Below are 20,894 nucleotides of genomic sequence, written 5' to 3'. Positions count from 1 at the left end.
TTTCAGAAAGCGAATAACCTTCATAATACTCTAAGCAGTTCTAACCAAGAAGTATAATCTTGCCACCACCATAGTTCACACAACCCTTATATTATGAGATTTAGTCTCCAGATGCCATTGTCCTATGATGAACATTTTCTGACCAGGATCTCTCTACCCACAGAGCAAACAACAAACTATTGGAGGGCCTGAGCGGGTCAGCCAGAGGAAAACGGACACACGAGACTTTGGGTCAGATCCCTTCTGATCCATATTGTTGTCAGCTCATTCCCTTCCACAGATGCTGCCTGACTCAGTGGGATCCACCTGATTCCAGCATCTAAAGCCTCTTGTGCATCTCACTCTACCCACGGATCCTACCTGCTTAGATTAACATCATCTCGTTGTGGAGGACAGTACGTTTTTTTTAAAGAAACAAGCCTTTCGGCCCACCGAGTTCCCGTCGACCAGCGATCACCCCATACACAAGCATTATCCTACACACAAGGGACAATTTACAAATTGCAGAAGCCAATGAACCTACAAACCAGTACATTTTTGGAATGTGGGAGGAAACCAGTGCACCTGAAGAAAACCCGCACGGTTACAGGGAGAATGTACAAACTCCGTACAGACAGCACCCATAGTCAGGATCAAACCCGGGTCTCTGGCGCTGTGAGGCAGCAACTCTACCACTGCGCTACTGTGCTGCCCAAAAGGTTGAGCCCCTACCCGCTCCCACCAATATCTCAGAAACATCCCATAGTCTCGATCATCTGACAGGCAGTATGAATGCCCACGATCATCACGATGCTCTAAGTGTGGGCGGCACAGTGGCACAGCTGTAGAGTTGCTGCCTCACAGCGCTAGAGACTCCGGTTCAACTACAGGTGCTGTCTGTATGGAGTTTGTACGTTCTCCCTGCATGGGTTTTCTCCGGGTGCTCCAGAAAAGCAAAAGAGTTATTCCCTGAACTCTGGGCAATATTTATTTCTCAACCACCATCACCAAAGCAGATCATAGAGCAGAATTATCCATCTTATTTCCTACATTGACAAATTCTCCTGACATTTCCAAGTACTCTACTACCACTGAAATATGTCATGGTCATGTTTCATTGATGGAGCATTTGAACTATCATGAAATTTACTACATATTTTACTTCTTCCTAGGGACAAACTAGCACAGGTCCATGATATTCCATGACTCTACTTCTATAGGTCATCCAGTTTTACAAGTCAGAGTCATTCAGTCATACAGCCCAACTTGCCCATGATGACCAACATGAATGTGATTGTGGCGAAATAGCCTCAGAATAAAAGGACGCACCTTTAGAAAGGAGATGAGGAGGAATTTCTCTCGTCAGAGGGTGGTGAATCTATGGAATTCATTGGTACAGACGGCTGTGGAGGCCAAGTCAGTGGATATTTTTATGGCGGAGATTGTCAGATTCTTAATTAGTAAGGGTGTCAGGGGTAATGGGGAGAAGGCAAGAGAATGTGGTTAAAAGGGAAAGGTAGATTAACCATGATTGAATGGCAGAGTAGACTTGATATGAACATGCCCCATCTGCACGAGTCCCACCTGCCTGCATTTGGCCCATATTCGTCTGAACCTATCCCATCCATGTACCTGTCTATCTCTTAAGCATTGTGATAGTCCCTGCCCAATGAGTTCCAGCTGCTTTGCTTCAAGGTTTGGTCAGTGAAATAATATTCCCACTGAATCTTAGACAGAAAATTAAGGGCAATACTCACACAAAGAGAAGGATGCCAGTGTTGGCCATAGCGTAGGACAGGCCAAGGATACCACTGCCCATGATGGCATTGCTGAGGTTAAATGCTGACATTCCAAATGACGTCATCCCCGGATGCTGCAAAGAACACAATGCACAAGTCGATGCATTGCAATATCACAATTTTAAAACAAGCATGCTTTTCAACAGTTACAAGAAACAATCAACAGATTTAAAAAAAACCAGTAAGAGTGTCGGGGTGCACAGTGATGCAGGAGTAGAGTTGCTGCCTTATGGCGCCAGGTTCGATCCTGACTACGGGTACTGTCTGTATGAAGTTTGCACATTCTCCCTGCATGGGTTTTCTTTGGGAGCTCTGGTTTCCTCCCACACTACAAAGATGTACAGGTTTGAAATTGGCTTGGTAAAATTGTAAATTGTACCTAGTGTGTGGAGGATAAGTGTTAGTGTGCGGGGATCGCTGGTGGCGCGTTTGTAACATTCTCTCCATGAACTGCGAGGGTTTGCTTCGGATTCCTCCCACACTCCAAAGACGTACAGGTTTGTAGGTTAATTGGCTTTGGTAGGAAATGGTAAATCGTCCCTAGTGTTAGTGCGCGGGGATAGTTGGTGGGTACGGACTCGGTGGGTTGAAGGGCCTGTTTCTGCGGTGTATATCTAAACTAAATTAAAACTAAACTAGAAGTACTTGGAAGTGTGACAGATGTAGTTACTCACACATTCTTCCTGAAATTCTTCATATTTTGTTTTCCTTAAATATTCACTCGTTAAAAACCTCTGACTTTCAGCGTCGTCTTCTTCAGCAAATTGACTGGGATTAGGAAGCAAATCAAAGTAAGGCAATGGCATGCTGGAATTTCAGGCAAATTGCAGGAAGTAAAATCAACACTAAATGGTCCCAACCTCATCCCCCGAGATAACTCAAAGAAGGACAGTAATTTGTCCCATCTTGCCATTTTATCAGAAAGCATTTGCCCAAACATTAATCCGTGATCCATCTGCATCAGATAGTAGCTCTTCTTTGTTCCAGTTCACTCCCATTGACTTCTGTGGAACCACATTTTAAAAGCAGACCAGATTGTGCATCTACTGTTATATAGATTTAATTGTTCTTTCTGCTCATGTGTACCAAGGTACCAAGGTAAAAAAAAATTTTCACGCAGATCAGTAAGATAATTGCCATAAGTACAATTATGGGTTAAGGAAAGAATGCATTGAAACAGCCCACTGAGTCTATATACAAGAGTCGCCAGATGTTGGTGCCATTTTCAAAGTCCCAGCTAAGGCTTGCCATAAAGGCCCGTTACAGGTGTCATTTCAATCTAGTTGTCCCGCAAACCACCGTCCCTCTCCTAGCCTGGCCACCTTCAACTTTTGTGCCCTGGGGATAGCTCCCACAGCCGACCTCGAAGGCGTGGAAGGTAAAGGGCCTGTCCCACTTGGGCAACCTAATCCGCGAGATCTGGCGAGTTTGCCCTCGACTCATACTCGCAGCAAGGTCGACACGAGGTCATAGGTGGTCTTCGTAACTCTCCTTTATGCTCGGGAGTGGTCTCCGTGTGCTCGAGGCCTCAGCTAGGCCGCGGCGGTTTTTTCAATGTTAAAAAATGACCGCGAGTAAAAAAAGGTCGCCATGGAAAAAATCGATACTTTTTTTACTCGTAGGTTTAGTCATAGTAGGTCGTAGTAGGTCGGCATGTTAGTCGTAGGTCGTCATAGGTAGTCTTCATCATAGTCGAAGGGAGGTCGAAGGGAGTCGAAGGAGATTGATGGAGGTCGTCTTCACTCTCCACTATTCGGTGTCCAATTTTCCCGAAGTTAGTCATAGCTAGTCGTAGCTAGTCGAAGCTGGTCTTCAATATAATCGAAGGAGGTCAAAGGAGGTCTTCTACATAGTCGAAGGAGGTCTTCAACGTCATTTTTTCCAAACTCTTCTAAACTCGCCAATTAAGTCACCCGTGGGACAGCCCCTTAAGAATATTTAGTCCTATCGACTGGGAATGGATTTCTCAACATTAATCTACTTCTCATCATTGTATTTTAGCATATTCAATTTTTTTCCACCAGTCCACCTAGAAGCCCAGTTTATCACCTTTACCTGAAGACAAAGTTCCAAACATCAGCCTGAACTACTGCTTTTGCTTGTTTGAGCTCACAATCCCTCATAAAATTCCATTTTGTTTAATGTCCTGTCTAAAGTAGTATCAACTCTCATCCATGAGTTGAGTCGAGTTTAGTTTAGTTTATTGTCATTGGTACCGAGGTACAGCGAAAAGCTTTTGTTGCATGTTAAGCAGTCTGCAGAAAGACAACACATGATTACAATCAAGCCATCCATAGTGTACAGATACATGATAAAGGGAATAATGTGATAAAATCCAGTTAGGTCCGATCAAAGATAGTCCGAGGGCTTCCAATGAGGTAGATAGTAGTTCAGGACTGCTCTCTAGTTGTTGGTAGGATGGTTCAGTTGCCTGAAAATTACTGGGGAAAAACTGTCCCTGAATCTGGAGGTGTGTGTTTTCACATTTCTGTGTCTTTAGCCCAATGGGAGAGGGGAGAAGAAGGAATAGTCGGGGTGCGATACTTGTATTGTATTCTTTGTATTCAAATTTATTGTCATTGTCTCAATTAGAGACAACGTCATTGATTATGCTGCTGGCCTTGCAGAGGCAGTGTGTAGTGTAAATTGAGTCAATGGAAGGGTGTGTGATGTGTTTGTGTGATGGTCTGGGCTGCGTCCACAATTCTCTGCAATTTCTTGCGGTCTTGGAAGGAGCTGTTCCTAAACCATGCTGTGATGCATCTCGATAAAAAAATTTCAATCGCACATCTGGAGAAGGCGGCATTTTTGTTTTTCCCCAGTCTAACTCTATGGATAATCCCAGTTCTTCCCTGTATTTTTAACCAGTGGCACAAATGCCATAACTCATATCCACTTTTGTTGCAGGAAACATTGGATGAGGAAGCATGCACATTGTGGTTGGACCAGAAGACCTTCAGTCATGACCATGATATTCTCTAAATTGACTGGTTTAATTGTACAGTTTGACTTTGTTTGATTTAATAACCTGCAGAATGCATTAAATATTGATTTAAAGTTTATTAAAATATCTGTAATATTTAAAGTTCATTTTCTGGGATCTGAGCATTGCTGGTGAGGACAGCTTTCATTGCAAACCTCTAGTTGCCCTTGAGGTGGTAGTGGTGAGCCACCATGTACTGCTGCTGCCAGCTTGGTGAAAGGACTTGCATAATCCTGCTTGTAGAGTTCCTAGATTTAGAACCAGTGATGGTGAAGGAACTGTGACACACTTCCAAGTCATGATGGTGTGTGACCCAGAGGAATTTGCTGCCCTTGTCTTTTTGGTGATAGAAGTCTCTGGTCTGGGAGTCACCTGGGGGTGAGACTGAAAGACAGAGATGGCATGCACTGCAGCCACGGAGTACTGTTGGAGTGAATGTTGAAGTAGGTGGATGTTGTGGAGTCTATTTAGAGTCATACAGCCATATAGTGTGGAAAAGGGCCCTTCGGCCCAACTTGCCCACACCGACCAACATGCCCCATTTACACTACACTAGTCCCACCTATCTGCATTTGACCCATATCCCTCTAAACTATCCTTTCCATGTACCTGCCCAAAATGGTTTTTTTTTAACGTTGCCTCAACTGCTTCCTCCAGCAGCACATTCCATACACCTCCCACCCTTTGTTTAAAAAAATTTTCCCTCGGGGTTCTATTCAATCTTTTCCCCCTCATCTTAAACCTATGACCTCTGGTTCTTGATTCCCCTACTCTTGGTAAAAGACTGTGCATTTATCCTATTTATTCCTGCATTTACCCTGTCTGTTCCATTTAGTCTAATCTTTTACTATGAACATTGCTTATAGCATAAGAATGTTATTCTTACATTTATTTCATTTACATTGTACATTGATTTCTCTATTATTAATTATATAGAGAAATTGAGTCATACTGTATGAAAGCAGGTCATTCTGCCCACCATGTCTATGCTGATTAATGGGCACCCATCTGTACTAATCCACTCTTTCAGCACCTGGCCTATAGCCTGCCATGCCTTGGTTAGAATTTACTGTATGTACCATTGTTCCCCTGTCTGCACATTGTGTCCAACTCAATATAAAGTTTCACCACTGCCATTTTGCAGCAGTAACATTGAGATAGAAATTGGGCTTTTGCTTTGGACAATTAAAATGAATTTTAAATTCCCTTAAGGAACTTAAGTTTAAATGTTATTAAATAAATTATCTTCAGACATTGAGAGTAATATTTCCATAAAACATTAGCTTAATTCATCGCATGTTTACCTGCTGATTGCAGCTTTCTCTGCGTTTGGTAATTTGGTATAGCCTTCATCCATACTTTCATCACTGTTGGTCTCATCATCAGCCTCATTGTTGACTTTACTAAGCTCAATGCGATCCATATCTTCAGTCAAAACAAGGTCAGTAAGAAAAAAGAAACCAGCACAAATATTTTAGGGGAGTCGATGTATTCTGTCAATTTCAGTATTGATTTCCTGGACAGCGTGTTCTGTTAAAAGACAGGTGAAACAAAAAATAAAGATTACATTGAGTCAATATGCTTTGCGTAGTAGCTGGCTCACCTACTCATACTTATTTACCCTTTTGTAAAGTATCAATAACGGGTCAACCATATATTTGTCAGGACACTTGATCTTTCCATTGACGTCAACAACTTCCCTACGCAACATTGTTGTGACAATATCAATAATTTCCTACACGTGGCGAGCTGCCCATGCTTATCACTAACTTGTATCAAATAAGGGGCAAAAGGTCAAAATAAAGGACAAATTCCTGCCAGCAATTCGTTGACCGACTCGGCCATGGCTGGGTGAATGGCGAGTTGGCCCGGGTGCTGGACTGCACACAGAGCCCAGCCGGCGGGCCAGCTGAGGAGTTTTGGCCCGGGTCGGTGACATCGCGTGCAAAGTCCTCCGCCCCATCCAACTCATGAACCAATGAACCATGAGAAGGAGGGGTGGTGGTATCGGCGGTAAGCAAAGGTCCGAAGGTCGAGCAGGCTGCCGACCGACGGGGCCACAGGCGAGGCGCTGCTGCTGCACTCCATGCGCTGCACTACGTCGGGATGGGTGAGGCGGGGCTGGGCGGGGCCGGTCGCGGCGCTCCGAACTGACAGTCCCCTTGACCCGAGTAGTAGCAGTCAAATACGGGACAAGGGTGGTCCTATATGGAACAAACCAATTTAGCCCAATATGCAGGATGTCCCGGCTAATACGGGACACTTGGAAACCCTAGTGTCAAGTGTGAATTTAATGTTAGTGAGGACCCTGAGATGTGCTGGCCAGGCAAGGCACTGTATGGATCACCTTTGCGCATGCAAACGTCATCATTCATGGGTGCTGGGTAAGCCCTGCCCAATGTATAGCTGAAAAACTAACATTTGATGAACTATTCAAAAACCCTCACAAACTTTAGTTTAGTTTAGAGATACAGCATGGAAATAGGCCCTTTGGCACAACGAGCCCAAGCCGACCAACAATCACCCATTCACTAGTTCCACCATATACTCTAGGGACACTCCAGAAGCCAATTAACCTACAAACCCACAGGTCTTTGCAATGTGGGAACAAATCGGGGCACCTGGAGGAAACCCACACGGTCATTGGGAGAATGTAAAACCTCCATACAGAGAGCACCCGTAGTCAGGATTGAACCCGGGTCTCTGGCACTGTAAGGCAGCAACTCGAACGTTGCACCACCACTACTGCGGCACAACTATTGTTAAAAACAATAAAACTCGGAAACATTTAAAAACAATTAGAAACAATTTATTGGTTGGACAGCTCTTCCCAACAGACAGAATGGATAAGAATGGAGAAAGAGGATTGTTCTCCTTGTGATATAGGAGCGATCCTCTTCTCCCCGATAAAACTGAACAACACAATATATAAGAATAATCCAATTATCCATAATACAATAAGAATTTGGAAACAAATAAAATTAACTTTAAAATTAAGAAACCTATCAGTGTTAACGCCAATAGTGAATAATCCTTCATTTAAACCATCCCTTATCGATAAAACATATAACCAATGGGAAATGAATGGGAATTAAAAGGATCGGCGATATGTATGAAATGGGAAATCTGTTATCATTCCAACAATTACAATCAAAATTTAAGTTGAAAGATAACCAATATTTTAAATATCTTCAGATCTGCGATTTCATGAAGAAACATATACAAAGACATCAAACTATAATTTTAGACCCACTGGAATAAGCAATGAATATTAAGGCTGACTCACAGAAATTAATATCATATCTATATAATAGTATTTTAAATATAGAACTACCATCGACAGAGGCACTTAAAGAGAAGATTGGGAACGAGAACTAATGATAAAAATCACGAAAGAAATATGGGAAAAGTATTTGATATATATACATAAATGTTCGATTAATGTAAGACATAACTTAATTCAATTTAAAATTTTACATAGATTATATTATTCAAAAACTAGACTGAATAAATTTTATCCAAACACTTCTCCCATTTGTGACAAATGTTTATCTCAAAATGCCACTATAACACATTCTTTTGTTTCCTGCATCAAACTTCATAAATTCTGGTGCGATATTTTTGATATATTTACAAAATTATTTGTAGACTAGTGCATGTTCCTTTAACATAGTGACCTCACCACTACTAACCACTCCCCATATCACCAGTATAATTGTAACCTCCCCACCTCTGGATCGCTCTATAGCTCCGGTGACAGACCACGGACAGCTAGGGCAGTAATGTGTATGAGTAGTGTGATCAGTAATAAAACAGTAGTGAAGCCATAGTGTGCTTTGACCTGTCTTTACATGGTGTCATAGTTGTACCTTGCGCCTCCTGTTTATCGGGTTTTATTTACTTTTCGCCCAGTTCCCCACCCTTCATTGTTTCTCTCCCGTGTCTTTACCATGGCCAACTCTTGTCGCAAGCCTGGTATGCTGGTTTTCGACGCCGACATTGCCCATCGATGGGCTGTCTTCCGACGCGACTTTGAGCACTACATTGCGATTGCCCATCCTGGTGCCACCCCTGCGACGCAGTCACACCTGCTCCTCAACTTGGCTGGCCCGGAGGCCCTGGAACGATCGGAGTCGTTTGAATATGCTGCTGGTGAGGAGGCTCGGGACCCGGTATGTCTTTTGGCTAAGTTCACCGGTCTGTGTGACATTCCCACCAACTGCATTCTAGAGCGATTTAAGTTTTTCACTAGGCGCCAGAGCCCCGGTGAGCACATTGACACCTACATTGCCGCGCTACGGCATCTGGCACGGCGTTGCCGCCTGGACGCGCTGACCCCCGATCAAATGACCCAGGATGTCCTGGTGTTCGGTCTCCAGGACGAGAAACTGCGGGCTGAACTTCTAAGGAAGCCCGATCTGACTTTAACCAAGGCTCTGCACGCCTCTCGCATGGCGGCGGCTGTCGCCTCCGTGGTATCGCCTGCAGCTCAGGACATTAACGTTGCCATTGTTGCTGGCCGCCGGCGGATCATAACTCCTCCTAGTGCATAAACAACTGGACCCCAAGGTCGCTTTTCTCATTAATGGCAATACTCTTTATCTGAAAGTAGATTCGGGTGCTCGCTGCAATGTAATTTGCCTGGCTGTGTTCCAAAGGCTAAGAAAAAAGCTAAGACTGTTTCTCCAACGACAGCATCCATTGTTCCATTCGCTGGAGGTCGAGTGCACCCTATCGGTCAAGTTGAGTTACGCTGCTGTCTTAACTCACGTGTCCATAACCTGGATTTTTATGTGGTACATGAAAATGTACCACCTCTACTGGGCGCCAACGCATGCCTAGACATGGGTCTGAGTATTTTCAGCCCTTCTGTCTGTCCTCTGACTACAGACTATTACTTTAACCATCACATCCTAACACAATACAATGATTTGTTTGATGATAAGCTGGGCAGGTTGCCTGTCAGATAACCATTGACCCCGAGGTAATTCCAGATGTTCGCCTTGCTCATAAAATTCCCCACACTATGCGGGACCGTGTTCAAAGTTAACTTAACAGAATGGTGTCTCTCGGTGTAATTACTCCCGTAACTGACCACTCGGACTGGGTCTCCACCATGGTCGTCGCTACCAAGAAGAACAATGACGAGATACAGATTTGTATCAACCCCAAGGACTTAAACACAGCAATTAAATGACCCTGCTATCCCATGCGCACTGTGGATGAGATTGCTGCGCAGATGGCCGAGGCAACTGTATTCATGGTGCTAGATGCCAAGAGTTCATTCTGGCAGATTTTGCTGGAACATAACTCCTCCAAGTTGACCACTTTTAGCACTCAGTTCAGGCCTTATAAATTTCTTCGCATGCCCCTTGGAATAAGTTCTGCTAGTGAAGTATTTCAACAAGCTATGGAGCAATTGCAGGCTACCCATGCACCATCGTTGTGGATGATATCCTCATTGCTGGACGAACAGTCGAAGAACACAATGCCAATCTGACAAAGGTCTTGGATCGTGACAAGGCCATCCATCTCAAGCTGATCCCTCAAAAATGCAAATTCAGCGTGAATAAGGTGAAATACATAGGCCATATACTTACCAAAGATGGCCTAAAAACGGATCCAGCAAAAACCAGTGCTATCAACGAGCTCCCAGCATCCACTGACGTGCTAAGTTTGCAGAGATTCCTTGGCATGGTTAACTATTTGAGCAAATTCATTCCAGGTTTCAGCGAAATATCAGCCCCATTGCGCCAACTTACACACAAAGACACTGCTTGGACTTGGCACGAGCAACAACAGTAAGCATTCGACATTCTTAAGCAGCAGATGTCTAGTGCTCCTACTATAGATAACTTTGATCCTAAACTACCGGCTCCACTGACTTGTGATGCCTCCCAACACAGACTAGGCGCAGCATGTCTTCAAAATGATGGCAACGGCAATAAGCCTGTTGCCTATGCCTCGCGCACCATGACTGACACAGAACAATGATGTGCCCAAATTGAGAAAGAGCTGTTGGCGGTTGTTTTCGCCTGCAAGAATTCACCAATTTCATCTTTGGTCACACGGTCACGATTGAAACTGACCACCAACCTCTGATCAACATTTTCAACAAACTGATCCACGCCTCTCCAGCGCGCCTTTAGCGGATGTTGCTGCAACTTAAAAAATATGACATTGTTCTGATCCACAAACGCGGTAAGGATATGCACCTGGCTGACACACTCTCTCGCGCGCACCCCGGAAGACCTGCAAGTATCCGCCCTTGCCAGATGATGACTTTATTGTAATGGCCGTGTCTTTTATCCCCTCGTCATGTATGGAGGATTTAGTTGCCCACACAGCTGCAGACAGTACCCTACGATCGCTTACCTCCGTCATTAAGCCCGGCTTACGGTCTGAACGAAATTATGTTGCCTGCAGTCATACACAGAATCAATAATAACAAAACATACAATAAACACAAATTAAACATCCACCACAGTGAGTTCACCAAGCGCATCCTCACTGTGATGGAGGCAAAGTCTGATGAGCTAGTGCTGCAGGATGGCAATGTTTTAAAAGGACACAAGGCTGTGGTTCCTGCTTCGCTGCACAACCAGTATTTTAACGCTGTCCATGCAGGGCACCCAGGCACTGATGTTACTGCCCTACGGGCAAAAAGCATGTTTTACTGGCCTGGCATGGCCGACTACATCACCGAGAATGTGGCATCCTGTGCAGTGTGTAACAGCTTGGCACCTCTCCAACAAAAGCAACCACTTCTTTCACATCCGGTACCCGTGGTCTACAGTGGCAGCTGACATATTTGATTGGCATGGCAAGCAGTACCTGGTACTCGTTGATTCGTATTCAGGATGGTTTGACATTGATTTTCTTAGCAGCCCCACTTCCAGCGGAATGATTTTTTGAAGTTATCTCGCCACTTTTCAGTCCACGGATCTCCGGGCAGTCTGCTAACTGACAATGGCAGTCAATTCACCAGCAAACACTTCAGGAAGTTTGCTAGACGCTGGAATTTTCACCACATTACCAGCAGCCCTGAATATCCATAGTCCATGGGCTGGCTGAGCGAGCTGTCAAAAGTGCCAAACAGCTTATGGAACGTTCACACAGAGCTGAATCCGATGTATTCCTGGATCTGCTCAACTTACGCAACATCTCCCGTGACCCCATTTTGGGTTCACCCGCTCAACGTTTATTGTTGAGACAGACCCGTGCTACGGTGTCTGTGGTGGATCAGGCCTTGATCTCACAGGTGATTCCACCTGATGAGGTTCAATCCAGGTTACAACAGAAACGTGACATTCAAAAACAATGGTTTGACAAAACAAGTAGGCCACTGCCACCATTGACCGAGGGGCAGGTGGTCCGTTTACAGACCGATTTCTGGAATTGCTTCTGAGCCACATGTATATTGTCATTGCCGGTGGCGGCATCTACAGGCATAACAGACAAGATATCCTGCCTGTGAACGAGCCAGTTCCTCCTCCGTATTATCCAGACCGTACTAGTGCACTTCCGTCTAGCGGCAGTCTTTCGCCTCTGCCAGCACAACAACCCGCATCTGCAACGGTTCCTCTGCCAAAGACGACTTCGCCTGTGCCACAGTCTCCTGCTTCATCTCCATGAATGCTGGTTCAGTCTCCTTCACCGGTGCAGCCACCTGCTCTGTCCCCGCGGAGAAAGAACGGAGATGGTCTCTATCGTACACGTGCTGGTCGTGTTTGTAAGCTGGTTGTGAAGTACCCAGGCTATGTTTGACTTTCCTCCAGTTTATCTCCAGTTTATTGTCAATTGCTATGCATGCCTTACTTAATTAATGGGTTTGTACTGTTGTTGATTCTTTAAAAGGGAGTATGTAGATCAGTGTCACTCATGTTATGAGTCATGTTTTTGTAGTTACGCCCACTAGCTTTACAGTAACCCTCCCTGCCAGGCTCCCGCATTATTAGAAAAACATGCTAGCATGAAGTTACCTGTGCTATGTCGTTAATAACGCCTTTGGACCTTTATCATGGTGTAAGGCTTCAGTTATATGGACAGCCGCTACACAACAGTATGTAACATGGAACACAGTTATAGAAGCAATGGGCTCGGGGTGGCTTGGGAAGGATACAGAGAGGGGCATTGAGAGAATTGTTGGGAGGCGCCTTTACCACTTTTTTTTAAATGTAGTAGAGAGAATGGAGATTGGTATTCTTAACATTGAAATAAACTACCTGAATTGAATGAATGAACATCTGAACTTTCATGCGTATTTTAAATTGTAATCTGTAACCTGGCTCAGTGTTATGGTTCCCAGAACGTACTGCACACAAGTACTCAGAACAACTCACTGCTCAAAGCAATAGATAAGAACTCAACAAATATTTACCAATTCCAGCCTGCAGTAACAACATTTACGTGTAGGAAGGAACTGCAGATGCTGGTTTAAACCAAAGATAAACACAAAAAGCTGGAGTAACTCAGTGGCACAGGCAGCATCTCTGGACAGAAGGAATGGGTGACGTTTCGGGTCGAGACCCTTCTTCAGACATTTACATTGTTTTAAAGCACCATAACAGATGCCTTAATAACTGTGCGTGCATGTATAGGTGAAGTGATGGGGGAGGTTAGCAGAAACCTTGTTGATATCCACGTTGCACTACGTGCGAAGGTGAATAGGATAGTTTTGATACGATCTCTCTGTGCCTGACTCTCCCAGAGGAATCTGCACCAGGTTGGGGGTGAGGAGAGATTAGATCCCAGGCTTAAAGTCTGTACACAAGAAGCATTAACGTATTCAGCTGTTGTGGTGATAATGTTTCCTCGCTGTCTGTTCCAAAACAAGAAATTATTCAATCAAGAGGAAGAGGTGGGGTTAGAATTTTTACTTTTCCAAAGTCCTCTACCTTAAAATACTTCAATGCTAACTGCACTTGTAGGCAATCCTGTTAAGAAAGCAGGAAGAGATAATACTTACAACTCAACTGTATGAATTTTCTAAATGTTAATACTCTCCTGCCCCCTCTCTCTTTTCTGTGCACCCATCATGCCAGTGGGAAGACAGAAGGATTAACTCTGCCATCAGGTCACATTATGGCCAATTTGATCTAGGCCTCAAAATAAAAACAGGAAATGCTGGATAGCGTCAGGTAGCATTTATTGAAGGAAATAATTAATATTTCAGATTGAAAACCATTCATTAATTCTAAACATTTATCACCTCCAGAAGGTGATTTCTAATAGAAAACAAAAAATCACATGTGGTTAAAGTGCACATTATCAGATTTTAATAAAGGCAATTTTCATACATTTTGGTTTCACCATGTAGAAAATGACAGCAATGTTTATACATAGTCCCTCCCATTTTAGGGCACCATAATGTTTGGGACACAGCAATGTAATGCAAATTAAAGTAGTCATATTTAGTATTTTGTTGCATATCCTTTGCATGCAATGACTGCTTGAAGTCTGCGATTCATGGACATCACCAGTTACTGGGTGTCTTCTCTGGTGATGCTCTGCCAGACCTGTATTACAACCACCTTTAGCTTATGCTTGTTTTGGGGGCTAGTCCCCTTTAGTTTTCTCTTCAGCATATAAAAGGCATGATCAATTGGGTTCAGATCGGGTGATTGACTGGGCCACTCAAGAATTGACCATTTTTTAGCTTTGAAAAACTACTTTGTTGCTTTAGCGGTAGGTTTGGGATCATTGTCTTGCTGTAGAATGAACCGGCGGCCAATGAGTTTTGAGGTATTTGTTTAAACTTGAGCAGATAGGAAGTGTCTATACACTTCAGAATTCATTATGCTACTACCATCAGCAGTTGTATCATCAATGAAGATAAGTGAGCCAGTACCTTCAGCATGCCCAGCCCATAATACCCCACCTGGTGGGGGTATTTTGGATCTTGGGCAGTTCCTTCTCTCCTCCATACTTTGGACTTGCCATCTTCGTCTGTTAATCTTCGTCACATCTGTCCACAAGACCTTTTTTCCAGAACTGTAGTTGCTCGTTTAAGTACTTCTTGGCAAACTGTAACCTGGCCATCCTATTTTTGCAGCTAACCAGTGGTTTGCATCTTGCAGTGTAGCCTCTGTATTTTTGTTCATGAAGTCTTCTGCGGACAGTGGTCATTGACAAATCCACTCCTGACTCCTGAAGAGTGTTTCTGATCTGTCGGACAGGTGTTTGGGGATTTTTCTTTATTATGGAGAGAATTCTTCTGTCATCAGCTGTGGAGGTCTTCCTTGGCCTGCCAGTCCCTTTGCAATTAGTTAGATCACCAGTGCTCTCTTTCTTCTTAATGATGTTCCAAACAATTGATTTTGGTAAGCATAAGGTTTGGCTGATGTCTCTAACAGTTTTATTCTTCTTTCTCAGCCTCAAAATGGTTTCTTTGACTTTCATTGGCACAACTTTGGTCCTCATGTTGATAAACAGCAATAACATTTTCCAAAGGTGATGGAAAGACTGGAGGAAAGACTAGGTGCTGAGAGCAATTTAATACCTGCATTAAGGAGGCAATTAAACACACGTGAGCAATTACAAATGCCTTTGAAGCCATGTGTCCCAAACATTATGGTGCCCTGAAATGGGGGGGACTATGTATGAACACAGCTGTAATTTCTACATAGTGAAAAGTATAAAAATGGCCTTTATTAAAATCTGACAATGTGCACTTTAACCACATGTGCTTTTTTTCTATTACAAATCTCAAATTGTGGAGTACAGAGGCAAATAAATAAATGATGGATCCCAAACATTATGGAGGGCACTGTACATTTAAATTTGCTGGAATTCAATGAATAATAGATGCTAACAAACATTTTGTTTGTAGACAGATCAATGCTGAAAGGAAATCGTTTTTATTTTTGAAGACAATTCATTGCTGTTTATTTCGAGTGAATTTCTGCAAAGCATTCTGTGCTAATTTATTAAAATTACTTAAATCAATTGCTTAAATGAAATGAAATGATAGGTTTTCCTTAAGGTGTCAGCCTTGAATTATCTCAACCCTAAATTCACTTTAAAGTACAGCAGCACAGTCCTGATGGAGAATTGCAGCAAGATTTTAGATAATTTGAAGAGGAGTTTGTGAGATCTCCCACTGTCTTAGGCCGTGTTAATTCTTCGCACAACACCACCGATACAGTTCACAAAACATAGAATAGTACAGCATAGGTATACGGCAAACAACATCTGTGACAAACAAGATGCCAAGATAAAGTAATCTCCTCTGCCTACATGTGATCTGTAGACCTCCATTCTCAGTATGTTGATGGGCTTATCTAAAAGTCTCTTAAATGCCATTATCATATCTGCTTCCACCACCACCCATACCAGCATGTTCCAGGCACCCTGCTGGAAAATTGTCCTCCCGCCCCCCCCCCCCCCCCCCCCTCATCTTTTTTAGATGTTGTCCTTCTCTCCGTAAAGCTCTAGTCTTTGACATTTCCATCCTGGGGAAAAAAGGTTCAATTGTCCATTTCTCCCGTGGCCTTTTGAGGAAACATAATATGTGTACATTGCATAATATTTTGACTGTCATGTTTCCGTATGTTCCAATAGTAATTTAATTCCAAAGGCAATGAACTGGCTGTGTGGAAAGTTTTTCACTCCCCAGTTTTCATAAGGATGACACATAAATGAAAGTTCTTTGCTTCCTCTGCCTTTTCCCTTTGGCTCTTTCTATGGCACACCAAGCCAATTAACCTAAAAACCTGTACATCCTTGTGCAAGATAGTTTCAACAATGCCTTTATATACATTTCTGTCTGCAAAACTATTGTTTATAACAAAAAAGCATATACTGATTTATAATATCCATTTCATCATTCTGACACCTTACCCATTTCCATCATTCCTATGCTTCCAACAAACAATAAAGGAAAGAAAACTATCCAGTACAATTCCGAATGAGTGCTGCTTGATGAAAGGACTGCTTCGTAAAAGCAACTTAAAATATAAACTGAAGGAAAACCCAATCCAAATGTTCCTTGAAATTCTTGCTGAGGGTATGATTTTTTCAATAGAATCTTCCTTTTAGAAATTAGCCTTTATTTCCCAAAAGTCCTGTCACAAATAAATTAACTAACGTTCAAATTTTCAATTTGAAGAATTGGATTTTTCTGACATTTCAACTATAATATTAATATAAACATCCAATAACTAGAGATTAAATAGCACATTAAGTGTGAATAGTCTATGATAATCTAAAATACTAAAAATAAGAAATAATATATATTAAATATTACAGATAAAATATTCATTATGCACATTTGTTCAGTTATATAAACCAACTATACCTCAATACATTCCTTTTCAGCCAGTTGCTTTGAGGTTAACACTGAAAAGCAACTATGTTACTGTTATGCTTAAGACCTTGAACTGGTTGCATCACATAGACAGGTGAACAAATGGCCAAAGAAGAGGGGAGTATACATATGATAGCCAATCACCAAATCACCAAACCCAACACCTCCATTTAAGGACTGTTTGCGTCATTTATACAAAACACTATATCTTATCCAAAAATCAGGATTAAGCCGGTCTTTGTTTATCTTATCAAGCTGCCATCAGCAGAATTCTACAACCGACATATTGTTTAGTGCAGATCTCATATAAAAAAAATTCTCCTGCACAGTAATACAGCCTTACCATTATTATTCCATAGTCACAAGCAAACTCTAATGTTTTCTCCGCTCCCAAAACCACCAATCCTAATAGCCTCCGAGATATGTGCTTCTCCAATTATGGAGTCCAAAGTACGTCACTTCACCAAAGGTAACCATGCCTTCAGCTGCCAAGGTCCCAAGCTCTGAAACTCCCTCCCACGATCTATGCATTTCTCCATTTTCCTTCTGCTCCATAAGAGATTCCTAAAACACCTTTTTTTTAACCGAGCTTTTGATCTCCTAGTCTAATGCAACTCAATGATCGTTTTCTGCTCAAGTTACCTTACCATGTTTATGCTACACTGAAGTCATACAATTTAAACTCTTCTTGCACATTCTAATTTCACTATAAACCTCTCGTGGAAAGGCTGAAGCCCAAAGCAGAAGAGAGAACTAGGCTTACAGACAGTTAAAAATAAGATTACTGAGGAAATATGCAAGTCATAAGGTATAGGAGTAGAATTACGTCATTCGGCCCATCAAGTCTACACCATTCAATCATGGCCGATCTATCTCTCCCTGCTTACCCCATTTTCCTGCCTTCTCCCCTTAACATCTGACACCCGTACTAATCAAGAATTTAATGATGAATAGAAAATGAGAGCAACTTTTGAACTCCTGAGATACCATGAAGGAAGAATGACAATGTATTCGAGGACCTGAGGCAAAATGACTCAGCAAGCCAGACAGTGCACCGAGTTTGTACCCGACGCCTTGGGATACAAAGAAGAACACTCAGAGGAGCATCATCATGACAATGCTAATTAGGGTAATATCAATAAAATAGTAACAAAAGATTGGACATGGTAAAAAGTCAAGATATGGGATGAAAGAACTGAGAACTTCTCCATCAGACAATGTGCTTGTTTTTAATAATCCATCTAGGAACTTGGAGTGAATTGAATGGGAATAGAAATAAAATATCTTGTCACCGTGGCGTCATCTGGCTTAACATGGGGAATACAGCACGGATGTGGGATTTGAGAAATTGAAAGAGGCAAAGTCAAATTGGATGATAAATAATGAAGCACTATTAGTGAAATTAGCTGAGAAAAAAGGGATTCATATTTGCTGGTTTAGTCATATGTGTCTTGAAGGGCTTTGATCCAAAACGTCATCTTCCCATGTTCTCCAGAGGTGCTGCATGACCTGCTGAATTGATCCAGTACTTTGTGTCCAGTCATACGTTTATGTGGCTTGCCATAGGCTAGAAAATTTTCAGGAGAAGCTCGGTGCTTGCCTATCCTGTAAACCTGCTCTTACCTTGAGATGACCCCCTCGATCGAGAGGCTGGCGCCCATCAAAGGTGCATGGGGCCTCAACTGGGAAACCCAGAGATGCTTCTTTAGCTGATTCAGCCACGTAAAAGCTGTCAAATTGCTTCAATGTTTGTGCTCTGACATTTTCAGTTAATCAAAACTAAGATGTAATAATAATAAAAATTATAATTATTTATATTTACATAACAATTATAAACTCTGAAGAAGGGTCCCGACCCGAAACATCCCCTATCTGTTTTCTCCAGAGATGCTGCCTGACTTGCTGAGTTACTACAGCATTTTGTATCATCTCTAATATGTAATTAGTTACGCTATTCAAATATTTTCCTGAAATAAAAAAACTTGAAATAAAAGCACTTAAAACTCCAGAGAATGCAAAAAAAAAATGTTTTTAATTGAATACATTTAAATTAATTTCATCAATTCAAAACATGTCATTTGCCTCTTTACCTTGCACACATTCCTAACCGTTCAAATACATGGACTTGCTGAACTTGCATGTGCAAAAAACATATTCAAAGGGCAGAATCTCTATGTAACTTCCGAAAAACTACACAATGACAGTTCTCGTGTCTCAGGAAGCTAATATCGGAATGCAATAGGCAAATTACCCCTGAGAATCTCTCGGGAAGTTCGGAATACGATGTTTACTGGGCAGTTAAAAGTATTCTGACAATTACCTGGGATTGCTGCAGCTAAACACAAAATTCCTGACAATTCCGAGGAAACTGGACCAATATATTAGAAGATAATTTGATGTGCAGCTAATTTGTTTTGGTTAATAGGTTGAAAAGAAGAAATAGCCACAACGTTAGATAAGATCATACTGGCAATGGGGGCAGCCCAAGAAAGGTTCACCAATCCAATTCCTAGAATCAATGTCTAATCAATCACATCATTCTGAAGAAATTTGAAATGCATTCTTTGGAGTTTGGAATAATGAGGAACGATCTTATTGAAAGATAAATTCTGAAGGGACATGAAAGGGTTAGATGTTGAGATCATTCTATAGGAAGGCAGAATGTCAAAGGGGGGACATAGCACTGAGATTAGGAGGCAGTCATTTAAACCCGAGGTGCATAGGAATGTTTTGTCACAGGGGGTGGTGAATGTTTGGAATGTTCTCCACTGGAGGATTGTAGAGTTAAAATCATTAGAAGCCTTTAATGAGGAAGTAGATGTATTTTGAAAAAGTCATGGCATTAAGGGCCAATAGATGAGATGAGGGGTGCCTCAATTACAGTCATAATCAGTGGCAGGGTAGGCTGGAGGACCAAACCTATTTCCTACTTTTATTTTGTTACGTTATTATAACAAAGTAAATTATTAGGAAGTCATCTTTTTCCTCCAGACATGTGGGTTTGTAGTTTAATTGGCCTCTGTAAATTGCCTTTGGTGTGCAGGGAGAGGATGAGAAAATGGGATGTTAACAGAAGTAGTGCGAATGGGTGATCGATGGTCAGCGTAGACTCTGTGGGCTGAAGGGCCTCTTTCATTTCTTTATCTCTAATATAAACTAAATGGAACAATCTGAACTGATGAATGGGTCTCTTCCTGTATACAGTTTGTTTGTTTGCATTCTGACAAAGAAAACGTCTTTGACGTGACAGGTATGAGTTTGGTACTGCTGGCCCTGGAGTAGAAAAAACTTTCACCACTGGGAATAGATTGGAAATCAATATGGAGGTCAGCAGATTGCTTAGCAAGCAACACAACATGTTCTAGTCAAGGACAGTAAAGCTTCACAGACACATGCCAAACGTGGCTCGATACTGTCAGCGGAAAGCTATCCTTTTACCAACGCCGAGACCTTCAACACAATGTTTATAATCTTTGCAGACTGTCAGATTTTAACCTTCATATGGCTTTAAATGCAGGTACAAGACCTCCTTAGTTAAATCTCATATCATGCCCTCAAACCATCAGTGTAACATTTGCAAATCTGAATTAAAACTCATTCAACAGAAAGTGAAAAACAGTTTGCATCTCATGTTATAGTTTGTCAATAATTGTTGGGAAGATTCAGAGGTGCCTATGTTTTTTTTAATTTTTTTGATCAATATTTGGCAATAATCAAATTGCTTGTCATATTAAAATATCAGGTGGGACTAGTGTAGCTGCGACATGTTGGCCAGTGTGGGCAAATTCGCCCCAAGGGCCTGTTTCCACGCTGTATCACTCTATGA

The 20,894-nt window shown here is 42.2% G+C and overlaps 1 protein-coding gene across 4 annotated transcripts in view; it reads right to left on the bottom strand.

The window, feature by feature from the left end:
* The window catches only part of slc38a4 (solute carrier family 38 member 4), a 94,183-nt gene that overhangs the window by 36,951 nt on the left and 36,338 nt on the right, over window positions 1-20,894 (bottom strand). For 3 of the 4 annotated variants that reach the window (XM_033038124.1, XM_033038126.1, XM_033038127.1), the window contains 3 exons: window positions 6,066-6,291; window positions 2,453-2,546; window positions 1,737-1,852 (listed from right to left, as the gene is read on the bottom strand). In XM_033038124.1, coding sequence (XP_032894015.1) covers window positions 1,737-1,852; window positions 2,453-2,546; window positions 6,066-6,184 — 329 coding nt within the window. In that variant the 5' untranslated portion in view covers window positions 6,185-6,291. Of the gene's footprint in view, window positions 1-1,736; window positions 1,853-2,452; window positions 2,547-6,065; window positions 6,292-17,059; window positions 17,176-20,894 lie in introns of those variants that run through there. The other variant, XM_033038125.1, reaches the window with a different exon arrangement.

The sequence above is a fragment of the Amblyraja radiata genome, chromosome 19 (genome assembly GCF_010909765.2).
Source record: "Amblyraja radiata isolate CabotCenter1 chromosome 19, sAmbRad1.1.pri, whole genome shotgun sequence".
In the NCBI taxonomy this organism is placed as follows: domain Eukaryota; kingdom Metazoa; phylum Chordata; class Chondrichthyes; order Rajiformes; family Rajidae; genus Amblyraja; species Amblyraja radiata.
The sequence above is the reverse complement of the archived record's forward strand: the minus strand, read 5'-3'. Positions and strand labels throughout refer to the sequence as shown.